We start from the raw sequence: 27,677 nt of genomic DNA on the forward strand, positions 1-27,677 counted from the left end.
CCTCCCTCTAATAAACCCGGAATCACTCCTCCCCCCCACCTCGAACCCTAGTGCGTGGCTAGGGTTTTTGATGGTAGGGGATGAGTGTTTGGGGTTTTTCGAAAGTGGGGGAGGTGAATTAGGGAGTTTCGAGTGGTGGTTGTGGCGGCAGGAATGTGTTAGAATCGAAGTGTCAGCCGCACAGGGAGGGGGAGGGGGGCTGGGAGGTGTGGTTGCTCTCGAGGTTGCCAACAGTCGCACAGGGAGGGGGCTAAGAGTGGCTGGCAGGTGGCAGGACTATAGCTGAGCATCACTAATAGAAAAGTTAACATAAGTTGGACGGAGGTACCAAAACCTATAATTTTGAAATTTGATGGGTATTAAAGTAAAATAAAATTTTAAAAGGGTACCAAAAGTCCATATGGTCCATTTTGAGGTACCAAAAGTCAAAATTTACAAAATATTATCGTAAGGGCCTATTCCGATTGACTGAACTCAGCTGAACTTAACTGAACTGAACTTATTAATTAGTGATTTTTAACTACGGATTAGTGATCTTTGATTATTTATTGATTATTTATTACTATACGTATATGTTTATATACAAATGTACATATTATTATTATTATTATTAATTATTGATGACTATTATTATTATTTATTGATTATTATTATTATTATTGTTGTTGTTGTTGTTGTTGTTGTTGTTGTTGTTGTTGTTGTTGTTGTTGTTGTTGTTGTTGTCGTCGTTGTTGTTGTTGTTGTTGTTGTTGTTGTTGTTGTTGTTGTTGTTATTATTATTTATTGATGATTATTATTATTAGTATTATTATTTCAATTATTATTGTTTTTTTATTATTATTATTTATTGATGATTATTATTATTATTTATTGATTATTATTATTAGTATTATTATTTCAATTACTATTGTTATTATTATTATTATTTATTGATTATTATTATTATTATTATTATTATTACTTATTGATTATTATTATTATTATTATTGTTAATATTATTATTATTATTATTATTATTATTATTATTATTATTGTTATTATTATTATTATTATTATTATTATTATTGTTGTTGTTGTTGTTGTTGTTGTTGTTGTTGTTGTTGTTGTTGTTGTTGTTGTTGTTGTTGTTGTTTTTGTTGTTGTTGTTGTTGTTGTTGTTGTTGTTGTTGTTGTTGTTGTCGTTGTAATAAGAGCTTAAAAGAATGAAATTTGGCTTTATATCATTAGCAATATCATTAGACGTAAATTAAGAGCTGAACTGAACTGAACTGAATTTCAACGGAAGAGAACAGACCCTAATTATTACTACTTTCTCTAATTTCTCCTAAAACTCCGTGTATGGAGAAATGTAGCAAGTATTCATGAATCGAGGGAGTATATATTTAGATTAAATTTCTAATATTAAAAGATAATATTTATATTTATTAATATAAACTTAAAAATCTCATTCGAAATTTTGCTTATGTGACTTTTGAATTATTTAACTCTATAAAAAAAAAAATTAAATATCTCATATTTAATTGGCTACCAATAAAATTTATAATCCTTCATAGCGCGCTAAGAAAATTAAATCCTACGTGGCTCTCTAAAAACTAGGAAAAAATCCCATTTGTATATAATTAGTTTGGTGTCTGTGCGATGCCATGATGGCATATTAAGATTTAGGATAAACTTTTGACGTGAATGATAAATACGGTCATATAATCTCATTTGATAATTTATATAGTATTGTATTTTTTTTGTAATTTTTCTTGTAAATAGATATTTATGTTATTATTGACTTGAAATTATTCATATTGAACTTAAATTGTTTTTACTGAATTGAAAGTATCGTTAGCAAACTAAAATTATTTTTACTGAACTTAAGTATGTTGTTATTAACTTGAAATTATTTTTATTGAACTTAAATTACTTTTACTAAAATGAAATTATTTTATACCAATATTCACTATTATTTTTAAAATAAATTGATTAGCATCATATGTGTAACAATAATGCCTTTTTGTTTTTTTTTTTTTTTTTTTGGCCTACATAGCGTGACACTTGGTGAATAACTCAAATGACAAGTGTAAATGGCAAGTGTCGTTGTCTCGTGATCTAGCTGCGAGACCAACTTTATATATTAGTTATATGATATTAGATTGTATTGAATTAAATAAAATTCACGCTAAGTTGCATACCCCTTTTGGATTTACCTCAATTTAACTATTGCTAATCAATTTATTTATTTATTTTTGAATAAACTATTGCTATTTAACAAATAAATTGCAAAAAATATTTTTTTAAAAGAGAGAGAATGAGGGTCTGTTTACATTTACTGAACTGAGCTAATCTGAGCTAAACTGAACTAAACTGATTGGAGTTGAATTGAACTGAATTGATTGGAGCTTAACTGAATTGAACTCTGCTATAATGAATATTTTATGAGAGATGAAAACTATGAGCTGAATAGAACTGAACTGAACTAAACTGATTGGAGCTGAAATGAACTGACTGAACCGAACCGAAATTAAGTAAATATGAACATTAGAACATGCGTTGATGTGGATTTCCCCTTGTAAAAAAGGTAAACTGAAAAAATTACAAAAATGATAATGATGAAAGTAATTTGGGATATTAAAAATAAAAAATGTGATAATTAATTTGAGATGAAGGGAATGTTTTTTCAATAACAAAGAGTCTTACAGAGTAGGGGTGAGCAAACCGGGTACCCGGTCAAAATTTTAGGACCCATACTTGAAATTGGTTGGAACCAGGTCCTAAAATTCGGATCCGGAATTGGAATTGGTTCAACCGAGTCCTAAAATTTAGGAATTGGTATTGGAACCACCGGGTACCGGTTCCGATTCCGGGTACCCACTTATGTATGTAATTGTTAAAATATAATATAACACTACTAGAAAACAGGTTAATTGCGACGAAAATTTTTCGTCGGAAACACCTTGTTTTTCGTCGGAAAACCCATTTCCGACGGCATTCCGTCGTAACCGGTTGTCGGAAAAGTTGTTGTCGGAAAAACACCCTTTTCCGACGGATTTCAGTCCGTTGAGAGTATTTTCAAGCCCGACAAAGTCTGTCGGAAAATGCTTTAAAAAAACAAAAAAAAGGCCACCGCCACGCTGTACCACCGCAACCCGACACCCCACACCACCTACCCCCACCTCACACAATCAGCCAACCACTCACCAAGTCACCTAACCCACACCCAACCCCACCAACCGTAGCACCATCCCACACTAGCCCGTTGCACCACCCACACCAGAACCCTACCCACCAGCCACCTACACCAGATCCACCACCCCACTACCCACCTACAACCACCACCGCCACAGCCACAACCACCTAACCGTATTTACCACCCCACCACCCACCTAAAATCACTACCGCCACCACCAAAAATCATCACAACCCAGAAATTAACAAAAAATAAAAAAAAATTAAAATCCGAACGCAACCCCCAAACACGATCTCCATCCAACAGTCACCACCCACCACCACCATAAATTGTAAAAAAAAATCCAATAAAACAACAAAATAAAATCAAAATTAAAAAAAACGAAATACATACCTTAATTAGACCACACATAACCTCAAAATTGGGTTTAAGAGGCCAAATTCGACCATAAAAACTCTAGATCTAGAGTTTTCATGGTCGAATTTCACCCGAAAACCTTTGTTTTAAGCATGAAGAGAGAGAGTAAGGGCGAAAAAGATGAATATTGTTGTTGATGTTGATGCCGGCGATGGTGTTGTTGATGTTGGTGTTGTTTGTTGTTCGTTGTTGATTTCGGTGGTTAGTGTTGGCTATGGTGGGAGATTTGAGGGGAAAGTAGAGTAGAGGAGAGATAGAGAAGGAGAACGAGATCGAAAGAAGAAGGAGAACGAGATTGAAAGAAGAAGGAAAGAGAGCAGGAGATTCAGAGAGGGGAGTGAGATTCAGAGAGAGGAGTGAGAACGAAAGAGAAGGGGAGGAGAGAGAAGAGGAAAGATAAGGAGAAGGAAAAGAGGCGGAAAGAGAGGAGTGTTAGGGTTTCTAGGGGTTGATTTTTTTTTAAAAAAATAAAATAAATAAATTCCGACGGACTAAAAATCCGTCGGAAAGCACATATATTATGACGGATTTTTATTCTGTCGGAAATTCCCGACGGATTTCCGACGGATTTGTAGAATTCGTCAGAAATATCCGACGGAATTAAAATCCGTCGGAAAATTCAATATTTCCGACGGAATAATTGGTCCGTCGGAAGTAGTCCGTCGCTATTTCCTTGTTTTCTAGCAGTGTAAATTATAATTCTTATTTTAGTTAGGTTCATTTTTAGCCTTTGATACTTATATTTATATATGCATTAAGCTATTTGTATATATGTTAGGTATTAATAATACTTTTTTAATTTACAAATTAGATACATTGAATGTATTATTTTTATTATTTAAAATTTATTTAGTTTAACATATATTAGGTAACCGGGTACCCAACCGGTTCCGGTTCCAAAAAGTTGAGAATTGGAATTGGAATTGGTTATAACCGGGTCCTTAATTTATTACCCGGAATTGGAACCACCGGGTCCAATTCCGATTTTGGACCCGCCGGTTCCTTACCGGTTCCGGTTCCAATTCCGGGTACTCACAATTTTTGCTCGCCCCTATTACAGAGTATTAGATTTGCCTCAAAATATATACAATATATGCTTTTGAAATACCAACTTTACTTGATTTTTGTTGCTATGAAGTCAAAAGGATTGACGGTCAAAACCTTGCATTAGAATCAATTGTAAATCATAACTAGTTTAGTTAAAATTAAAATTTGCTAAATCAAACATGCTTCAAAAACTTTTATACACATTCGGTTTACACTTATATTAGTGTACATCGAGCAGTATAGGGGTAACTTTAAGCTAATTTAGGGTAACTTTTTGTCTTTTTTTTTGGTAACTTTGAACATAATATGATTTTTTTTTATAAATCGAACAAGAAAAGTTTTATAAGGGTGATAAGATTACTTTCAATCACTAATAATTGAATTTTAGTCATTTAAAATGTGATTCTTTACCAATAAAACGTAGATTATTTTTATTTGTATTGGGTTACTTTTAAACATATTAGGGTAACTTTTATTCATTTTAGGGGTAACTTTTGATCACTTTAAGAGAGATTTAAAATGGATGTACAATAACTATTGCTTGCATTCTAATGATAAAATACCAAATCATCAATCTCATCATATATTCATGAAAATAGATAATTTATGACCATCAACAAAGGTATATCTTTTCTAACAATAGACGGGGTAATACATGTTTTCCCTAAATTTAGGAATCACATAGAAGATTATGATACGTCGGCAATCCCAAATAAGAAAAAATTAAAAAGATTGAATCTTTTAAAAGAAACGCTGTAACATGGAGTAGTACGTGGACGATGAGATGAATTTTCAACATTTTAAACGAATCTCATTCATTACATCTTCTTCATTTCCATCAATAAAAAAAGAACGACTTTTAACAATTAATAAAATAAAATGAAAATTTTTTTGAAAAAAAAATGAGAAAAAGATAGCAGCGTCTCGTGATGACCAAACGATTCGCGCCCACACGCAGCGACCCCATCCTTGTATTTTCCACTTTCTCTCTCCTCACTATTTAAACCACTTTCTCTTCTTCATATTTTCATCATACTTTACTACGCATTATTTGATATCTCTTTCTCTCTCTAAAATAAACTCTAAATTTTAATTTGCTGTGTTTTTCTTTTACTTGCTATTTTTAAACATGGAGGAGCTCAAACTGAGTCAGAAAAAGCGAGTCCGACTAGACGACTCGAACCCACCCGAGTTCGACGCCAAGAGGGTTCGAGAGGATCTTCTGAGCATACTCGAAGAATCGGACCATGTACCAGAGCGTGACTCAGTGAGTCAGACTCACGATCTCGACTCGGTGATTCGGAGCTTCGAAGAGGAGATTACCGGTTCAGGATCTCGGTCTTCTCCGGTGAATATTGTCGATTTAACGTCGGATTCCGGGGAATACCCGCCGGAAATTGGACAGGTTTGTGAAAACGACGTCGGATTATTTAAGGAGAGTGAGAGTGAGACACGTGTCGGTGATGTTGCGTCCGAGTTGGCGGGGGTAGGTGAGTTTTGGGATTTTCCGAGTTATGACTCGTTTGGGCTTACGATCGGTTATGAGCAGGACCACAATGATTACGTGGCATTAGATGGGATATTTGATCATTCCGATGTTAATTTCGGGTCGGATTTTTTATGGAGACCCGATACCATGCCCGCTGTTTGAATCAATTTATTTTTGAGAAATGACCATGAAAAAAATAATAATTTAAAGTTAATGTACAAAATGTTGCTTCGTATATATAGAAACTGTAGAAGTATGTAATTTCATTTACTTAGTTTTGGTGAGAATTAGTTTAGGGATGTTTGATTACATGATATCTTGATATGGCTTGATCTATAAGAAATTTCAGATGTTAGTTAAAAAATTTACTTTGTATTACAGTTTTACAGAGTAGTTCTATCATTTAATACTCCAAATTTTGACAAGTTTTTAAAGTATGGATTAATGCAATTTAAGTATTTAACAATCCTATTAGTGTCATAAATCCTATTAGTGTATAATCAAGATAAATTTAACAAACATGACATAATTTTTAAAAATGGACGGTTAAGATAATTGTTTTTTAATTAGTAATTTGTATTATAAAAATAATATTTAAATTATATTTTTATCTTCTAATATATATATATATATGTATGTATGTATGTATGTATGTATGTATGTATGTATGTATGTATGTATGTATGTATGTATATAATTAATTAATTAAAATAAATAAAAAAACAAATAATCTCAACCGTCCATTTTAAAAAATTGTGGTAGTCAAAATTCATAAGACTATATTAGAATTTTACATTCCATAAACATTACGGAGTATTGAAAATTCTAAAGATTTCAAGTGAACAATTAATTAGGAATGAAGTGAATAATATTCTACATACTTATTCCTCACATGCAGTGGCGGACCCAGGAATTTCCGACTGGTGAGTCACAATCGATAATCAAATATGTAAAATAAAATTTCACAATGACATGTAAGGAGACATTTACTTCCTAAACTTGAAAATAAACAACACGATTGGAGACCAAATTAACTACAACGGATGTAGCCTAAATACATATCAGTCCGCAACATGTTTTACAGGATGATCAATAATTTTGAAGCAATGCCTCAAGGCGTAAAAGCAATCCTTTTTTGGCACTTCAATATGATTCAAGCATATGATCAGGAATAAACACGAATACCAATTGATTCACAATACAAGTATACAATATTCCCAGCATGAAATAGACTCAAGAATTACAGAAATTGCCCAAATTAAAACCAAAATTACAGAGACCCACCCATATCCAGGCAAATTAACAATATACCAACTCTTGTTGATTAGAAAATGATTGATAAGCTGAGTCTTCCCTGCATATAAATTCAACAACCTAATCAAACACAAAGTTAACAAAACAAATGAAATCACAAGTATGAATCATATGCAAATAACCCCAACAACGAATTACCCCTATTCATAATTGGTTGGACGGTTCATATTCAACTAAATCAAGCAATATTCAACTAAATCAAGCAATATTCCCCAGAAAAATTATTTACAAAGATCATCCAAATCAGTTATTGCGACACATACATGATAAATGCAGAATGAATGATAATAAATTCAATAATTAATATCAATTAAACAGAAAATCAGAAATAATAATCAATATCAATTATACAAAAATTATAGGGCTCAACTACTCAACTCAAATAGTCAAATATCCGGTCACAACTTCAGTTTCTAGAGGAAAAATTCCCAAATCGGCTAATTAAAACCAATCTTCAGTTTCTAATCGGCTAATCATATTAAAATAAATCATTTGGGACTTAAAAATTATAATGAAGACAATTAGACAAAACTATAACTAAACACAGTCAAAAGACTCAAAACCAATCTTCAATTTCTACTTTTTTAGACGAAATTGTTTAGTTTAAGCAAACAAAATGATTTTACAGATAGCAAGTACTTTATTTGAGCACAAATTCCACATAAATTAAGCTAATTAAACTTCAAAACAATCCTTATTCACACAAAAATCAGCTAATCCTGACTACCCATTAGTAGATAACAAAACCCCTTCAACTTTCCGAGCAAAAACTGGCACAAAACACAAATTTAAACAAAAATGACATAATTAAATCAAATACAGAAAACCTACATCAAAAATCCCCAAATTGTAAATTAAATTAGGCAATTAGCAAATGAAAAACACACATGAAGCCAAACACATTCAAAATTCTAGCTACTTTGCATATCTATATGCACAAATCGAACCTCACCATCGCTGCTCTCCACCACCACCAACAGTTACAAATCGAAACCCTAGAAATCGAAAAAAAATCAAAGATTTGAACTAGTAATTATGCAAAGAAACCTTAAATTTGAAATTTAAAGGGGAAAGTTTAAAGAAGCTCATACCATGAATACCAAAAAAAAAATCCTAGAAATCAAACCACACAGTCGTTATCTCTCACGACCACCATGACCATTAGTGAATGAGGAGGGAGAATGAAAGGGGAACGCGAAATGTGGTTGCAGCTGCGGCGAGGAGAAGGTGAAAGGGGAACAGGCTGAAGTTAGAATTTTTTAATTTTTTTTTATTTTTTTTTTTTTTAAAAAAAAAGAAAACTTAGAATTTTTTTGGCCCTGGTGAGTCACTTGACCCACCAGGCACAAGCCCAGGTCCGCCACTGCTCACATGTTACGTCTCAAGAAAAAAAAAATCCTCATATGTTACAAAGTGAAATAAAGTAGTAAAAACAATTTCATAAGCACTTGTTATACAGAGTATTAAAGGTCAAAACTTTATTGTAAAATTTAATGTGACGAAAGGAGGAACATCATTATAAGAACTTTTTATGAAATCAAGTACTTTAAAGTCAATAATTGTGTAGAAACATGTTGGGTGCTTATTAGTTAGCAATTTTAACATTACCAAAATAGTAATGTCTAATGTGTAGTGATTAAAAAACTCTCTCTCTAGGTTTTTGGTGTATGTTTAGGGTGATTATTATTGTGCACTGATCTCCATAGATAGTGAGGAAAAAGAAATCAACTTTGAATAATTCATTAGAGAATATCAGAACAACGTCAATTAGTAATCCTAGTAGTTATACGACTAGGTCTAGAATAAAGGATGGTCTTAAGTCGATGTTTGTTGCGGATGGAATGGGTAGAGAACTAGAGCTTATTCGATCTCCATTAGTTCATCCGAATTATGGGCTTATTACAAGGGAGGAGCATGAGAACTTGGTGGCACAGGATCGAGCATTGGGTACTCTGATAGTGAAAACAATGAAACAATACCCAAATCTCGGTATTCAGGGGAAAATTTACTTAGATTTACTGGTTATGACTCTGCTCCTCTGTTTGAGGATGAAACTCATCTAAACTCCATGGGAGTTATTGCTAAAGTGAATCACGCTTAGGTAGAGATTGGAGGTGTCGGAAGTGGCAAGCATGTGCACGTCGACTTGATATGGAGACTACTGACTACTGCAATCAAAGGTACATTGCTTCAACCTGGAATCAAGTTTAAATGCCAAATTACATTATGATGGATATTTTATAGTTTAATTCAATTTTGTTGAAAATAGAGATATGATGGCTAGTGGCTCATATAATAGTCTGATTAAAGGTAATTTTGATGTTACTCCTTTATGGATTAAACTTCCTAATTTGCCTCTTAATTGCTGGTGTGTTGACTATTTGAGCTGAATTGCTAGTACTCTTAGGCCCTGTTCTTTTGAGCTTTTAGGCAGAGCATAGCAGATTGAAACAGAGGAGAGCAGAGCAGATTAAATATTAGTTTTAAGCAGAGCAGAGAAGATTTTAGCAGAGCAAAACAACTCTAAAGAACGGGGCCCAAGTGTCCCTTTATTTGCAGATGATTGTACTACCAGACAAAAACGAGTTTCCTTTCCCTGTATTTTGGTTGAAAAGGATGTTACCATAACACTCCTTGATCATGTTTGGATTGAGGATGAAATGGGAGTTAATTTAAACAGATTGTGGTATAAGATTAAGGGACGCCCAAGTTTCTCATATTGAGAAACATAATTTATTTCTCACATGGCATTTTCGTAAATGAATTAACAACTTTATTCAATTGTGGAGCTCACAATAATGAAAAAGTTGTTGATTTACTCACGAAATGTCCTCATGAGAAACAGAGAATTTCCCATAAGATTGGAAGCCAGCTTACTAAAAAAAATAATAAAAAAAAATGCATAATGTCAGGGCATGGTTGTTCAACTTATGTGAAGCCATATAAGCCTGTTGTTGTTGCAAAACAAGCTTTGAAGCACATCTAGGTTCCTAAAAAGCAGAGTTGAATATGGAGGTTAAGGTGGAATTGTTTCTGAATTTCTCAACGGTGAGATTATTTTGAGCAGAAATGACAAAAATAGGATTGTTGGTCTTCAATTTTTCCCAAAGAAACTATAACATTCTCCTTTTTGATGGTATTCTAAATGCTTAATCTCAACAAATTTGGTTTGATTTACATGGAAATACATACAAAGGGATATCCAAAATGAGCAACATATAACAATGTCATAATCACCTCAAAATCATTTAAACATAAATTGTTCACAAAACAACGGGAAATTGCTCGTAATTATGTTGAGCGTGCCTTTGGTGTTCTATTAGATTATTAATAATAAGAAAACCTACCATTTCATGAAATGAGCAATTGTTAAGGCATATTATGATGTGTTGCATTATCACTTTATCATCACAACATAATCATGGAAAACAAATATGATACTTATGAAGTTATGTGTATTACAAAAATTCAAGTGCGCATGCACAGTAGCAACTTAAAAATATAGTTGGATCATCAAGCTATAATGCTACAACTGTTGGAAAGATTTTTTATTTGAAGAATTTTTTGTTTCACTAATAATTAATTTATACTATTATATCTAATCCAATTTTTTTAATTATACATTTATACTCTTCCTCATAATTGTCCACAACAAAGTGATATTGATGTTAATACTAAGTATCATTTAAAGTGGATTAGTTCTAGTCTAAAACTCAATTGACTAAGTGGATTGGTGATGGGAATCGATCTTAAGATCTTTAGTATTGAGAGCCTAGGGGGAAAGCTCTAACTAATTAAGGTATCTGTCACTCATCCTTTTAGAAGTGATAAAAAATTCAGGTTTTAACATCATATTTTGTGCCCAAATCCGCTAAAAAGTAGCCGGTTTGTAAGGCCATCCTATTTTCGAGCCGAATTGGGCTAGGCTAGCCGGCTGAGTCGATGTTGAACACCTCTACTCTATTGACATTGTTGAGGCAAATTACCCTATTCAAACTTTACCATTGTGGTTTTTTTAGACCGAAATTTGTGAGCCAGATACCACCCCTGAGAGAATTCAACCTTATTATTCATGAGCTTCCCCCAGTTAATATGTCATATTAACGTTATATGTTAATATGATGGCATTTTCGTTATTATTGAAGCATATTGCAATATTTAATTGTTTTCTGGATCTGTAGCTGACCTGGCAGAAAACTTGCTGAAAACTTGCGACGTTAGTTGATTGTTAACGCTGAAGTTCAATCCCGTTTTATGTTGAACTGTTGAAATTGGGAATCAGAAGATCCCGTCCTCGAGGAGATTCCCAAGCTATCCCATTCTCCATGTTTCCAGGTCGTCTTCTCCATTTTTGTCAACCCAGAGCTTGAGGGAGCGACTTACGATTTTGATTACTGGATTCCTCAACCTAGCTTGATACTGCGTTGTTGGTGTTCTGAAGAAACTGTAGGAGTTTATAGGTACGAATGCGGAAAACATGAATCATATTCATATATCACCTAATCCCAAGATCATGCATAACACATAAAGAATTAGAATTAATACCTTTGAAGCGTGATTCCACGTGCGATCGAACAAGAACAAGAACAAGGGAGACAAAGAACCTCAAGCGTGATTCCTCTACTTGGTCCAAAGGCACAGATTAAGTCCTCCACTAATGCTAGTTAGTTGCAATTGAACCCTTCAATTGACCTTCTATGGAGTAGAACGAGCAACGAACAAATCACGAACCACCACGAAGGGAGGAGATCGGCGTGTGGTACAGACAGAGAGAGAGAGGTTTGGATTACTGGTTGCTTGGTGCACAATTAAATGTTAATTGTGTTATGTTATACAACCCTAGGCATGAACTTTATTTATAGATCTCATCTCTAAATAAGAGTCCATGACAAAGCCCAAATCCTAACTCTAATCTAACTATACTTGCCCAATCCAATTCATGATTGGTTACTTGTTCATGAGGCCCATAAATGGGCCTCTAACTTGCTTAACCCAATACCTTTGTTGTGTGACCTCATAGGATCCATTTTAGTGGGCTTTGGACTATTTAACTAGCCCAAAGGTCAATGATCATAGTCTAGCAACAGATAATGACGACCCAAAAGAACGAAATTATTATCTCCATAATAGTGATCCTTGATATATCTAGTAATTGCACTTATCGAAGACAGAACTCCTTCAATCTCCTACTTGTCTGAGACAAGTGCACAATATTCAAATTCCTTAAGTTAATGTGTGTCGATTTGATAATATGATTGCATCTCATGTCGTGATCATATTAATCTACAAATCTTTTCTTGAGAAACTGAGTTAGAATTACAAAACAAATGATTACTTTGTAATCCATTTGAGTACGGCCATACATTTTCTGAATTCTCCCTCCTCAAGGGGCCAAGACACATTTCTAATTAAATAGGTAGACTCAATCCAATCTTGTGGCAACCAAGGCTCCCACTCAAATCATGAGGTAACCAGGAAACACCCTTTATAATCTCCGGTTACGGGAAGACGTTTGAATGTACACAGTTACATCAATCATTGAATGAAATCAATGTTCCACTCATGTCAAAGGAATCCACTAATATATCCGGAAGTTCTATGTTTGAACTTCAAAGTAGGTCTATAGTTCGATCATGCATCATTCATGCATATCCATGTGATTGACCGAGCTTCACTACGCTCCTATAGCTCAAGAAATAGCGCTATCCAATCAATCTTACATGCTAGTCCATTCAAAGAGATCATTTATGTCCACTTTAATGATTCTAGACTAGGAACTAAAATAATTTATGGATTTTGTTCACCTGTGGGGTTTCATTCACCAGGTTATTTATATAAATTAACCTGACGAGCCCATCAATCCATAATTATTTTGGACATTTTATTTAATATTGAAACCACAATTAAATAAGAGAAATAATAAATTTCAGGTTAAACTTAATTTTGCAAATGAATGTATTACATATGTAACTTATTTTTCTCCAAAAACAGATACAACTTTTAATTACATCATTTGCCTCAATCCAATTTCACTAGTGTGCTTCTCATGCTTGGGCAATGGAAGGGGTTTAGTAAGTGGATTAGAGACATTCTCATCCGTATGAACTTTGCACATCTTGACATCTCCTCTGCCAACGATCTCTCGAATGAGGTAATACTTCCTCTCAACATGTTTGAATTTGAAGTGTGACCTAGGCTCCTTTGATTGAGCAATGGCGCCATTGTTGTCACAATACAATTCGATTCCATTTTGAGCACTTGGTACGATATCCAGCTCAGTTAGGAACTTCTTTATCCAAACTGCTTCCTTAGCTGCTTTAACAGCAGCCAAATACTCTGATTCTGTTGTAGAGTCTGCGACAGTGCTTTGCTTCGAACTCTTCCAGCTCACTGCTCCTCCATTCAGACAGAAAATGTATCCAGACTGGGATTTAAAATCATCTCTGTCTGTTTGGAAACTCGCATCCGTATAACCTTTGACAACCAACTCATCTTCGCCACCATATACTAGAAACATTCCTTTAGTCCTTCTCAAGTACTTAAGGATGTTCTTGGCAGCTGTTCAGTGTGCTTCTCCTGAATTTGCCTGAAATCTGCTACACATGCTTAAAGCATATGAAACATCCGGCCTTGTACAGATCATGGCATACATTATTGACCCTACTGCCGAAGCATAAGGTACAATCGCCATACGTCTCATCTCGTCTGGAGTAACAGGACATTGAGATTTACTGAGCGTAATGCCATGAGACATGGGGAGAAATCCTCTCTTGGATTTTGACATCTCGAACTTATCAAGAACCTTATCAATATAAGTCTCTTGACTCAGCCCAATCATCCTTCGAGACCTGTCTCGATGAATCTTGATTCCCAAAATGTACTCGGCGTCACCCAAGTCTTTCATGGAGAAACAACTCTTCAACCAGTCCTTGACTGACTCAAGCATTGGTATGTCGTTCCCCATGAGGAGTATGTCATCTACATACAAGACTAAGAAAACTATGCTGCTCCCACTGGACTTCTTGTATACACAAGGTTCCTCTTCGCTTTTGAGAAAACCAAACTGTTTGATTGCTTCATCAAAACGAAGGTTCCAACTCCTTGATGCTTGCTTCAATCCATAAATGGATTTCTAAAGTTTGCCTACCTTTCCAGGATTTTCTGGATCTTCAAAACCCTCAGGTTGTGTCATATACACTTCCTCCATCAAGAACCCATTCAAGAAGGCGGTTTTGACATCCATCTGCCAAATTTCGTAATCGAAAAATGCAGCAATCGCTAGAAGAATCTGAATGGACTTAAGCATTGCTACTGGAGAAAAGGTTTCATCATAGTCAATACCATGAATCTGTTTGTATCCTTTTGCTACCAGTCTTGCTTTATAGATGTAGGCATTTCCATCCTTGTCTGTCTTAATCTTATAAACCCACTTGCAACCATTAGGTTTTACCCCATCAGGCAAGTCCACCAGGGTCCACACAGCATTTTCAGACATTGATTCCATTTCGGATTTCATGGCCTCAAGCCATTCATTTGAGTTGGGGCTCACCAAAGCTTGCTTGTAGGTAGAAGGTTCCTCATTCTCCAATAAGAAGATTTCAGAATCCTTAGTCAACAGAACTTCAACAAACTGTTTGTTTCTGATTCTGGAAGACCTACGTGGGGTAGGAGCAACAATAGAATTGTTCTCTCCAACTTCTTGAAGATTTTCGCATGAATTAGATTCAAGTGGGACGATAGGATTCTCGCTTTTTGAATTAGCTTGCTCCGACGCATGATTAATCGATTCATGCGCCCACATCCACATCCATTTGTTGATCGTCTCGAATTTCTTCGAGAACCACTTTACTCCCACTTGGCTTTCTAGAGAGGAATTCCTTTTCTAGAAAGACACCATCGCGAGCAACAAACACTTTGTTATCTTCGTGATTGTAGAAGTAATACCCCATTGTTTCTTTTGGATAACCCACAAAGAAACATTTGTCTGATTTAGGTTGTAGTTTATCACCTTGTAAACGCTTTACATAGGCTTCACATCCCCAAATCTTGAGATAAGACAACTTTGGAACTTTTCTAGTCCATAACTCATATGGTGTCTTCTCAACTGCTTTGGATGGGCTTCTGCTCAGTATGTTCGCAGCTGCTCCTAATGCATATCCCCAGAATGATATGTGAAGATCAGTAAAGCTCATCATGGACCGAACCATATCTAGTAAGGTCCTATTCCTCCTTTCTGACACCCCATTTAACTATGGCGTCCCTGGAGGAGTTAACTGTGAAATTATTCCACAATTAATTAGATGTTCATCAAATTCTTGGGTTAAATATTCACCACCACGATCAGATCTTAATGCCTTGATTGTTTTCCCAAGTTGGTTTTGTACCTCATTCTGGAATTCTTTGAACTTTTCAAAGGCTTCCAACTTCTGCTTCATTAAGTAAACATATCCAAATCTACTTAAATCATCAGTAAAAGTAATGAAGTATCTATATTGACCCCTAGCTTTTGAACTCATTGGTCCACATACATCCGTATGTATGAGTCCCAAAAGGTCACTTGCTCTTTCACCTACACCCGTAAAGGGTGACTTAGTCATTTTACCAAGCAAGCATGACTCACAATTTTCAAATGATTCATAATCAAAGGAAGAAAGGAGTCCATCCTTTTGTAATTTCTGGATGCGCTTTTGGTTGATGTGACCAAGACTACAATGCCATAGGTAAGTTGGGTTTGAATCATCTGTTCTTTGCTTTTTATGATCAATGCTATAGACATGAGTTGTATATTCTAAGACATACAAACCATTAATTAATTTTGCGTTAGCATATAACATATTTTCTTTAGAAATAAAACAACATTTGTCTCTTATTTCAAATGAAAATCCTTCAGAATCTAAAACAGGAACTGAAATAATGTTTTTAGTTATTGTTGGTACATAATAACAGCTATTAAGCACCAAAATAAGCCCAGAGGGAAGTCTCAAGTGATAACTTCCAACAGCAAGTGCAGCAACTTTTGCTCCATTTCCTACTCGAAGCGTTACTTCCCCTTTTGCTAACTTCTTACTTTCTCTCAAGCCCTCACGTTATTAACAATGTGAGCACCACAACCGGTATCAAATACCCAAGTGGAAGATGAAGTAAGATTAATTTCTACAACAAAAACATCAAGTAACTCTTTACCTTCTGTTTTCACTGGTGTATAATGGGGACACCCTGGTGTATGGTGAAGCCAATCACCACAATAGAAGCATTCGCTTTGTCTCCTCTTCAGGTACTCCTCAGCATGGTTGAGTAAAAGGTTGACTAATGTCACAGTCGAGCCCTCATCATTATGAGTGAGCCTAACTATATCAAAACCATAGTGGAGTGAGAACAAGATTATATCATGCTCGGAGTCATCATCGATCGGTTTCCCAAGGACGTCCATTTGATTGAACAAATCAATCATTTCAAGGACATGGGTCCTTTCTGACTGACCAGGCATGAGTTTCTTAGCCATAATCTTACAATGAACATTGTAAGCCTCATACCTAATGTTGTCAGTCCAGGAATAGTAAATCCGAGGGATCGAATTAACGATCTCTCTTACATTATGATCTCTGAAGCCTCCACTTCCTAATGCCCCAATGCCACCTCGACAGATAGCACGAAGACATTGATACAAGTTGGTTACCTCATAGTGCCTGAATCTTCTTCTCCAACAACTTGGAATAGATTCTAAAATGAGTTGTCTGATTTTCTCTGCATCTGAAACAATTTCAGCATGCCTTTCAGCTGTATAACCCTTAGTATAATCGCTCTCAACAGGTATATATAAACGAGATTCAAGCCCATGGCTTGTGAGAACTCTTCTCAACTCGCTTTCCCATTCCCTGAAGTTTCTGAGATTAAGCCTTAAATTAAGTTTCGTTGGAAAAATAACGTTGTCGTTATGGTTATTCATCTACAAACAAAAACAAAACGAGGCAAAGTTCAATAATAATGTTTAAAAATTTTAAAGTACCATAAGCGATGTTAATAGTTGGTAACTTTAAAACATTTATTCAATTTTAATTGATCCCTATTGAATAAAATGATTCCAAGATCCTTTAATTGTGCAATAATTGACCGGACTTTAGCCCTACCATCAACCATTACATTTTCAAGGTGAGTAAACTCTTTATTGATTACAACTCTTTGTAATTCTTGGTTGAATAATTACCCATCACATGTTTAATTATTACCCTTAGCTTCAAGGTTCTAAACTCTTTAGGTAACCTCGTTGAGTATAACCAATCAAAAGTGTAAAATTTGTTTTACCCCCACTCCCCTAAGATATAATATGACACCCAACTTTAGCATGACCCATCATAAATATTGAAGGTTTCATCGGGTTTTTGATTGGAAAAGCTACCTCAATATTACTGGGACCTAGATTTATTATGTTGTGATTATTTAGTGAACTCTAACGCATCATCAATCAACATAAATAAAATCTAACATGCATAATCTACTAATGCATAAATAAAACATGACATAGTATGGCCCCTTAATCCTAAGAAAAACTAATAAAGCAAAAAGCTCCCACTTGAACCTTCATGGATCTCATCCATCTTGCTCCTTTGGGACTTTACTCCATGGTTTTCTTGGATTAACGACAACCTGTAATACTATTCTATTCTATTTACTACTTAAATAAATAAAATAAATTACAAAAATACTTAATGGTACGCAGACCGTATTTAGATTGCAAAAATACGAAACGATGCGCAGATCGTATTTAGAATCTATGGGCCATACTAGTCTTTAAATATAACAATAAATAATATCATATATTATAAAGTGCCACATAATAAATCACTCATCATGCTTTCCTAAACTATAACATCGAATGATCATAATTGAGGAAACATGGCATAAAATATCTCATATTTTTAATTTATTATTGCAATTAGATAATATATTATTTCTAACCAATCATAAAATATCATATATTTTATTTAAGGTAAGAGATAGAATCAAATTATATTTTAGTTATGAAAGATAAATCATATTTATCTTCCATGGTTATCCTAACTAATTTAGGAGATTCTATCCTAATTTCTAGCCAATCACATAATTTTAATTCAATTATTATCCAAAATAATTATGGGATAATCATATTATTTAAATCAACCTTTATCTTTTTGGAATCTTGCTCAACAATCCTTAAAATTTTCAAAGATTAAAACAAATTTTAAGATTTGAAATTATCTTAACAAACTTTATCCAAAATTAACAACTTTAATTAAGGATAATTATCAAAAATCAACTTTTGAAATTTGACATTATCCTCAAAATAAAATCAGATTTTATTTTGAAAATATTTTAAAATAATTTTTTTTTAATAATGTGCTGCCACGTCAGCTGGGAAAATCCCAACCAACGCAGCAACAACACCGGCATTGCACGTCAGCCAAGGAAACCAACACACAACCGCGGCTAGGAACAAAGCCCATCCACGACGCCACCTTTACCCTAACTGGAACACTTCTAGTCAAACACCGGCGCTGTTTTCTGAGGGTGTCCCCTCATCGCAGCTAGGCCGGAGCCCAGCCACGAGCAGACCACAGCCTCGCTCCATCAGTTGATTGTCGCACTTCGTTGATGCTGCCGCCAGTTTCCGCCGCCCTCACTACCCCTTTCGACCACCTGGGTAGCCGCCGTGGTCCACCTGACGGTGATCCGACCACCTATCCACGGCTGCCCCTCCCAAAATCAATTCTTTTCCCTCTTTTTTTTTTGAGAGTTTTAATTTAATTTAACAACTCTTGTAAAATTAAATTAAATTAGGTCTTTTAAATTAAAACATAACATTTATGCCTAATTCAATTTTGAAATCAAATTCACAATTCAATTTCAAATCTAGGGTTCGAAAATCATCAAAATTAAGCACAAAATCAAAATTTAGGGCTTTATTTCAATCAAAATATTCGAAAATTCTAGGGCTTAAATCGGATTTTGCTAGAAAAATTGAGCAATTTAAATCATATTTAAACAATTCCAAAAATTAAATCTCATTTAATATAAAGATTGAACCATAATTAAATTATTCTCCTTCCTAATTGAATTAAAATTGTGGACTATAAAAGAATTAATATTCAATATATGTACATGCATAGGCTAACTGATACCACTGTAGGAGTTTATAGGTACGAATGCGGAAAACATGAATCATATTCATATAGCACCTAATCCCAAGATCATGCATAACACATAAAGAATTAGAATTAATACCTTTGAAGCGTGATTCCACGTGCGATCGAACAAGAACAAGGGAGACAAAGAACCTCAAGCGTGATTCCTCTACTTGGTCCACAAGCACAGATTAAGTCCTCCACTAATGCTAGTTAGTTGCAATTGAACCCTTCAATTGACCTTCTATGGAGTAGAACGAGCAACGAACAAATCACGAACCACCACGAAGGGAGGAGATGGGTGTGTGGTACAGACAGAGAGAGAGAGAGGTTTGGATTACTGGTTGCTTAGTGCACAATTAACTGTTAATTGTGTTATGTTATACAACCCTAGGCATGGACTTTATTTATAGATCTCATCTCTAAATAAGAGTCCATGACAAATCCCAAATCCTATCTCTAATCTAACTATACTTCCCAATCCAATTCATGATTGGTTACTTGTTCATGAGGCACATAAATAGGCCTCTAACTTGCTTAACCTAATACCTTTGTTGTGTGACCTCATAGGATCCATTCTAGTGGGCTTTGGACTATTTAACTAGCCCAAAGGTCAATGATCATAGTCTAGCAACAGATAATGACGACCCAAAAGAACGAACTTATTATCTCCATAATAGTGATCCTTGATATATCTAGTAATTGCACTTATTGAAGACAGAACTCCTTCAAAAACAGCTTAATTGGTAAGTATTGTAGCTTGTAAACCCTAGTTTTCGCATATCCTGCAATTTCTTTATTTAATTGAGGTCGGTTATTGCAATTCGAGAAGATATTCGTGTTTTCGATTATTCTGTTGGTCAGTGAAGTAATAAGTAGTTGAATTTATTGATTGTTTTAATGGGAAGTTTCCTGAGAGCTTACAAGGTCTTTAGATTTTGCAATTGGTGAAGTTATGCGTATACTGGGTTATTCTGTTGGTGTGTAATGTATAATTTAGTTGATTTCATTGAAGCAAAATACTTTACCAGTTAATTGGGGGGGGGGGGGTTGGGGCAATGAATTGCTGCAAGTTATTTTATCCTGAATTTGTGTCACTGCCAACACTATTGTTGATTTGGAAAAAGAGTTTCCTGAGAGCTTACAAGGTCTTTAGATTTTGTAATTGGTGAAGTTATGCGTATACTGGGTTATTCTGTTGGTGTGTAATGCATAATTTAATTGATTACATTGAAGCAAAATAATGTACCAGTTAATTGGGGGGGGGGGGGGGGTGGGGCAATGAATTGCTGCAAGTGATTTTATCCTGAATTTGTGTCACTGCCAACACTAGTGTTGATTTGGAAAAAGAGTTATTTGATTAATTCTACCTGCTGGTTTTTTTTTTGAATCCTTAGTGATTGTTGGGAAATATTTGCTATGATGATCTTATTCTTGATGCATGGGTCAGTCTTATAGTATAGTCCAACAGTGACCAGCAGTTTTATTGCAGGTGTGGTTATGGATTCTGATTTTGAATCTGGTGAAATGGGTGATCCAGATGAAGGGGGGCAAGGGATAACTTCTGGTGGTGTGGCTGATGCTCTTCCCCCTCTGAACTGTATGACACTGAAAGTTCCTAACTCCGCTGAGAGACTTGCTGCCATGTCTCCAATTAAAACTATTGAAACGGTAGAGACAATTGTCTCAACCAATCAGATTAGCATGTACAGTTATGTTGAATCACCTAGGTTAGGGATGGTTTTCAAATCCTTTGAAGATGTAGAAAGCTACTACAAAGAGTATGCTGAGCAGAAAGGTTTTGGGGTAACCCGAGTTTCATCATCATTTTCTAAGAAGGATAAGGAGGAGCGTAGAGGGGCTACATGGAAGTGTGAGTGTTGGGGTCCACCTGATATGAGGGCAAGGAGGGAGGCCAAGAAAAGGGCAAAGGCAATGGAATTATGTGGCACGGAAGGGATGGTTAATGGTGAAATAGGGGAAGATATCATGCAGCGGGCGAAAAGGACCTCCAAGAAATGTGAGTGTGGTGCCATGTTATATGCCGGGGTTGACAATGATGGGTTGTGAGTTATAAGGAAACTGAAAAATGAGCATGATAACCATAACCCTAAACCTAGTGATGCTAAGTTGGTGAAGGAATATCGAATGAAGAACTACACGTCGAATGTGAAGAAGAAACTTTTGAACTACTATGAAGAAGGTGTCCCTATAAGGCAAATTCATGGGTGTATGGCTACGGAGACCGGGGCTGATAACCTACCTAGTGTTAAGGACCTTGAGCATGAAGTGAGTAAGGAGAAGCGGTTGAAAATGGAAGGTGGTGACGCGGCTGCAATGATGGCATACTTTGATCGTATGCAAGCGGATAATCAGAATTTCTATCATGCACACCGCTTAGATGAAGAGGGCCGACTCAAGGACGTAATGTGGGTCGATGCTCGTAGTAGGGTGGCATATGAAGATTTCGGGGATGTTGTTTATTTTGATGCCACTTATTTAACTAACGAGTACGCGCTACCTTTTGCCAACTTTGTAGGGGTTAATCACCACGGCCAATCTATATTGTTGGGTTGCGCTCTTGTGTCCAATGAAGATTGTGACACATTTGGTTGGGTTTTTAGGCAATGGCTCTCTTGTATGGGGAATAAACAACCCAGGGCAATCTTGACAGATCAAGCTGCAGCAATGCGCAAGCCTTTAGCACAAGTGATGCCTAATGCTCGACATCGTTGGTTCATTTGGCACATAATGAAGAAAATCCCAGAGAAGCTTGGAAGTTGTGAACAGTAAGTTGTCTTGGTTAAGCTGTTATATTATGTTGTTTATTGCTGTGTAAATGTTATTTTAACTTATGCAATTATATAAGTCATAACTGGGGTGATGATGGTATATTATGCTGTTTTTAAATGTGTATATTATGTTGTATATTGCTGTGTAAATGTTGTAGTAACTTGTGCAATTAAATATGGTAGATTATATTGTATATTGCTGTATATTTTGATGTGTCTGCTCTGTATTTAATCTGGTATACTTGTTGTTCTAACTCATAACAGTAAGCTGTGATTACTGGTGTGTTGCTGTGTACTACATGCTTTATATGTGCACCTGTGGTAACGTATGCTAATATTGACCTTGTTCTGTGTATGATGTTGTCAATTATGTCAGTAACCTGATCATTACCAGTTGAAGTATGTGACTGTGTCAGTGGAAATAACTAATGAATTATGCATTGATGGTTGGTTACACGATTGAATAGATTTCCTTTACGTCTGTAAATTCTGCAGCTACCAAGATTTCAAGAGCCCTCTTAAGGCTCTTATATACGAGAGCTTCACGGTTGCTGAGTTTGAGCGTCGCTGGTCAGACTTAATGAAGCATTTTGAACTAGAGGAGAATGAATGGTTAGGTGATTTGTTTGAGGAAAGGCACATGTGGGTCCCAGCCTTTATGAAAGAGCACTTTTGGGCGGGGATGAAGACAACACAGAGGGTCGAAAGCATAAACAGTTTTTTTGATGGGTTTGTGAACAGGAAGACAAAGCTTTACGAATTCCCGGAGAAGTACACTAGGGCAATGGGAAGGCGTGTTAAAGCTGAATATGAGGCGGATGCTCGCTGTGGCAAATACTTGAGGCGTCTCGTGAGTGGTTTTTATGTTGAACAATTTTTCCGGGACATCTACACTGACACCAAGTTCCAAGAGATTGAAATAGAGTGTTGTAGACTTATGCATTGCTCTGGGAGGGAGGAGCGTGCCCTCGAAGGGAACTTGATTCAGTACCTACTTGAAGATCGGGTCTGGATCATCCCAGAAGGGAAGAGCGAAGAAGAGATAACTGATAGGAGACGATTCTACTGTGTCCTATTCAACACAGTGACAAAGGACGTATCCTGTGATTGTCGGAAGTTCGAAACCTTTGGTATTCTTTGCAGACATATTATCCAAGTTTATGATCAGAATTTGGTTTTTGAAATTCCTTCCAAGTATGTACTTGACAGGTGGCGCAAAGATGTCCCTCGGAAACATACCCGGGTTAAGTTAACTACCACGATCCAAGTGAAGAGTACTCTATCCAGATTTATAGGAAATTGATGGCGGAGTTTGAGCCTATATGTGAAGTTACTGCTGCTGTTGATGACAAGGACACAGTAGCTCTTGTTTTACAGTCTCTTCAATCACTTTCTTTGGATGTTAAAAAAAGTAGAGAGAATTACTTTGAACAACAACCTTCCCTACCGACCTTACCGAGAACCCTTGTGCCCCCTCTGAGATAGGTTCAAACAACCCTCAGGGCTGCCAAACACCTTTGTCAGTATCGAAATCTGATGGAGAAGAAGTGCACCCTGCTCCAGCACCTATTGTAGTGAAGGATCCTGTTCCGAAGAAACCGCGTGGACGGCCGAAGGGGTCTAGATATAAATCTAGAGCTGAGATGGGCTACAAGAAGAGTTTATTTGGACATCTTGTGATAATTTTTTTTTTTAACATCTTTTTTTACATCTTAACAGGCTAAGAGGAAAAAACCATATGGAGTACAGGTCCAGAATACAATTGAAAATTATTATGAATATGTTGCAGATGTTGGCGCGGCTGATGACTTTGTACAGCGTAACGGGTTAAACTGGGGATCTGCACTTTCAGAAACCTTTTAAGTACACTGTGATTGCAGCAGACATCACCACCGCTTGATTTAGCACTTTCACTGGGGTCTGGTATATGGTGTTCATCATATTATTTAGTGCATTTAAAAAATGTTGTTGACTAGAACCCTCTATGATCCTATATATATGTTGTGGTGATTGATATGTAATGTTTTGGACTTTTAAACATCTCACAAAACCCTTTATGATCCTATATATATTATGTGGTGTATGGGAGTTAACATATATGGTATATCTCCATTTTAACACCCATACATAGCATAATTAGAGGGGGTCAAATCCATAATGGCCAAGTACGTAGAAGCCACAAAAGTTAAGAAACATGGAGTTCAAATTTGCCAGCCACAAAATATTACAAGCAACGGTGCGAAAACTAATTGTCCAACCACTGAAGCAACGAATTGAAATTAAGAGACAGAGACTACCACATTGCTTAACTATATTACAAACAAAAGGCGTGGTCGTGCAATTCACCGTTCACCCACATCTGACTCCAGTGACAACCAAAAGCATTATCCTACCCTCCAACAGCAGACCTCTTGCCATAACCCAAATCAAGGCTGACCGTTTGGCGCCACAATCACTTTGTCGCCATTTTTGATTTCAGCATCCTTGATTAAATTAATCGATTATGTATTCCTGTGTGATTTAATCGATTATGTATTGTTACATGATTAAATCGATTATGTATTGTTACATCGTAATGTCCCTATTATGTTTGATTACATCGTATCGTGTGTAATAGGTTTGCTTAAATTGATGTTTAATCATTCAACGCATGTTTTCCACTATTGATTATAGAAAATTATAAATTTGAATAAATTTATTTTGTATTTCAATTTGTTACATTAAATTTTGTTACTCTCTTAAAATTACTATGTTACTCTCTTTTTTTTTTTACTATTGTTTACATAAAATTTTGTTACTCTCTATTTTTTACTTGAATTCATAATAGGGCTTATACTCTCCCTAACTAGCTGTCTAATTTCGTATGTGAACCATAAAATCAGCCGGGTCCAGCTACTGATCCCACTGTTCGCTTCCGGAACCTAGAAAGTGATAGCGAAGGTCGCCCTGAGGAGGATGAGAGTGATGACGACTATGATTACATTGGTGCTTGGATAACAAATTCTGGCCTTGATGATGACCCTTCTATCCATGATGATAGCTGGTGTTGATAGCAGACAATGTGAGAGCTGCTTGTAGTCAATTAAATCAAATTAAGACTGTCATCTTGAATCTATTATGTTTGTAATTCACTAATGTTGGTTGAACTTCTTGTTATGTCCCGGTGTGTTTTCTAGTTGTTGTGTACGTGGTTCTGGATATTTGTTTAATGGTGTGAACTCATGTTATGAGATTGTTATGCTCATTTAAGGTCTGACTTACGTCGTGTTACTAAAATTCGCAGTTGTTTATTGATAAAATGTTTATTTTGTTATGTTTAAGGGATAGTGATTTTAAAACGGTTGAATTTTAAAACGTGCAATCGATTGAATAAATCAAGTTTGTTTTTTTAGCAAAAGTAAAAATTATCAAGCATAAATTTGCATTTTACAAATAAAATTTCCGATATTTTAATAATCACAAGTAAATTTATGTCTAGAATAATAGATTTCTAACTAGAATAATATATATTAAACAACTAAACAATTTATTCACAAGGGGATTAACATTAGAAAATAATTGTTTGCAAATCAAATGTAATATTGCCCTATACTAATGGACAAAAACCATTAAATATGTGTGACAAAAAACTAGATTTATCAATGCCACAATACTTTGTTCAGGGATAGAAATTTTCCAAAAGTACACTATAAACAACTTTTGTTTTATTAGTCCTTTTTCCAAAATTACCTGTGCAATTACAATTTTCTATTGGAAATTCAGGCTTGCATTTCATTTACCCGCCAGCATTTTCAAAAGGTACCAATCCATTTCAATTTACCCTCCAAAAATTCTAAATGTGCCCGCCAAAACATTCTTGAGATAATTTCAAAGCTCCTTATATAAATACGATGAAGAGCTTGTTGCCTCTGTCCACTTACACGCACCCACAATGGCCAAAAAGAAAATTTTTATCCCAGTCACTATGATTAAGCCACTCCAAAAAAAGCACTCTCACAAAGAGCTACTACACAGACCTAAGTCACAAATTGTCAAAACCAGAGGTTTGAAAATGGTTCAACCTTTTACTCCAAAACCAACATCTAATGTACGCCGTCAAAGAGTTGTGTTGGGGTGATTAAAAGCGCCATTTTGACTTCAGATGGGAAGGTTGCGATTTCTTTAATTGACGCAACTACTGCGGCACAAGTAATCGCGGATTATACAAAGCTGGAAGGAGACCTTGTTGTCATCACTCCCTCTAACAAGGTTAGTCCAGCACACTTGCCGGACTTATCAGACCTTGCATTGTTACCGAAATCTGCCAAACTTTTTATAAGGTGGATGATATGTGACGAAGGTGGCAAGGATGGTTGTGGGTTTGAACATATCCTTCCAAATGCTGTGGTGGGGGTGGTTGATCCTCCATCAGAAATACCGGCTACCATCGAATTTTGTCAATTGTCACTAGGTGATCATCTTATTAAGATACCTAGTTACCGAAATGACTTCAAGCTATTTAAACTACAACATCCAATGTATGTGTCTCACATACATATCCAAACTAGCACCATCACCTCAAACATTTTAGATGGAAGGAAATCAGAGGTCAAAGTGCAAGTTTCCTTGAATGAGGATGTGAGTTTTTTGAGTCAAGTGAGCACAAGGGGATTAACATATGTAGTATGGAACTGTCGTGATATGGGTAGGGACACTTTCCTTCCGTTAATGAGGTCGGTTATAGAGTTGAATATGCCTGATTTCATGCTCTTAACTGAAACGCGAGTTTCAGTACATATGGCACGCCTGATTTGTGCCTATTTGCACCCTTTGGCTGGTGTATGGGATGTCAAACAACGAGTACGAGGGGGGCTATGTAATGCTGGCCTTTACTAAGAATATGTCAATGAAGTTGATAAGCTCATTCCCTAATGAATACTCTTGGGCTTTTGAAATGCAAAATTGATGTGGTGTAGTAATGCTAGTATTATAAAGTGTTGGTGATGTTTAATTCTGCTTTAATTTTGTTATTAGTTATGAGATGATGTTTAATTATGCTTTTGTTATTACTTATGAGTTGTAATGTTCAATTTACTTATGACCTGTAATGTAAAATCTTTTTAACATTTAAGTTGTTCACTGTGGGTTTTGTTCATTAATTATGACTTGTTATGTGAAAAAATATAATATGAGATGTAATGCATATTTATGAGTGTTTGTTAAAAACTAGCCCATAACACAGAACAACCCAATTTGTAGTCGTGAATGTTTGTAGTCGTGAATGGGCTTAAATCCAGCCCAATTTG

At 35.6% G+C, this 27,677-nt stretch overlaps 1 protein-coding gene across 1 annotated transcript; it reads left to right on the forward strand.

The window, feature by feature from the left end:
• Positions 1-20,875: 20,875 nt before the first annotated feature.
• Positions 20,876-24,978, forward strand: LOC110719431 (protein FAR1-RELATED SEQUENCE 6-like). The gene is made up of 2 exons (XM_021898378.1): positions 20,876-22,389; positions 22,888-24,978. Exons 1-2 carry the CDS (start codon positions 21,749-21,751, stop codon positions 23,693-23,695), a joined length of 1,449 nt encoding a protein of 482 aa, XP_021754070.1. The 5' UTR covers positions 20,876-21,748; the 3' UTR covers positions 23,696-24,978.
• The last annotated feature ends 2,699 nt before the right edge of the window (positions 24,979-27,677 follow it).

This window comes from Chenopodium quinoa, unplaced genomic scaffold (assembly GCF_001683475.1).
Source record: "Chenopodium quinoa cultivar QQ74 unplaced genomic scaffold, ASM168347v1, whole genome shotgun sequence".
NCBI lineage: Eukaryota > Viridiplantae > Streptophyta > Magnoliopsida > Caryophyllales > Amaranthaceae > Chenopodium > Chenopodium quinoa.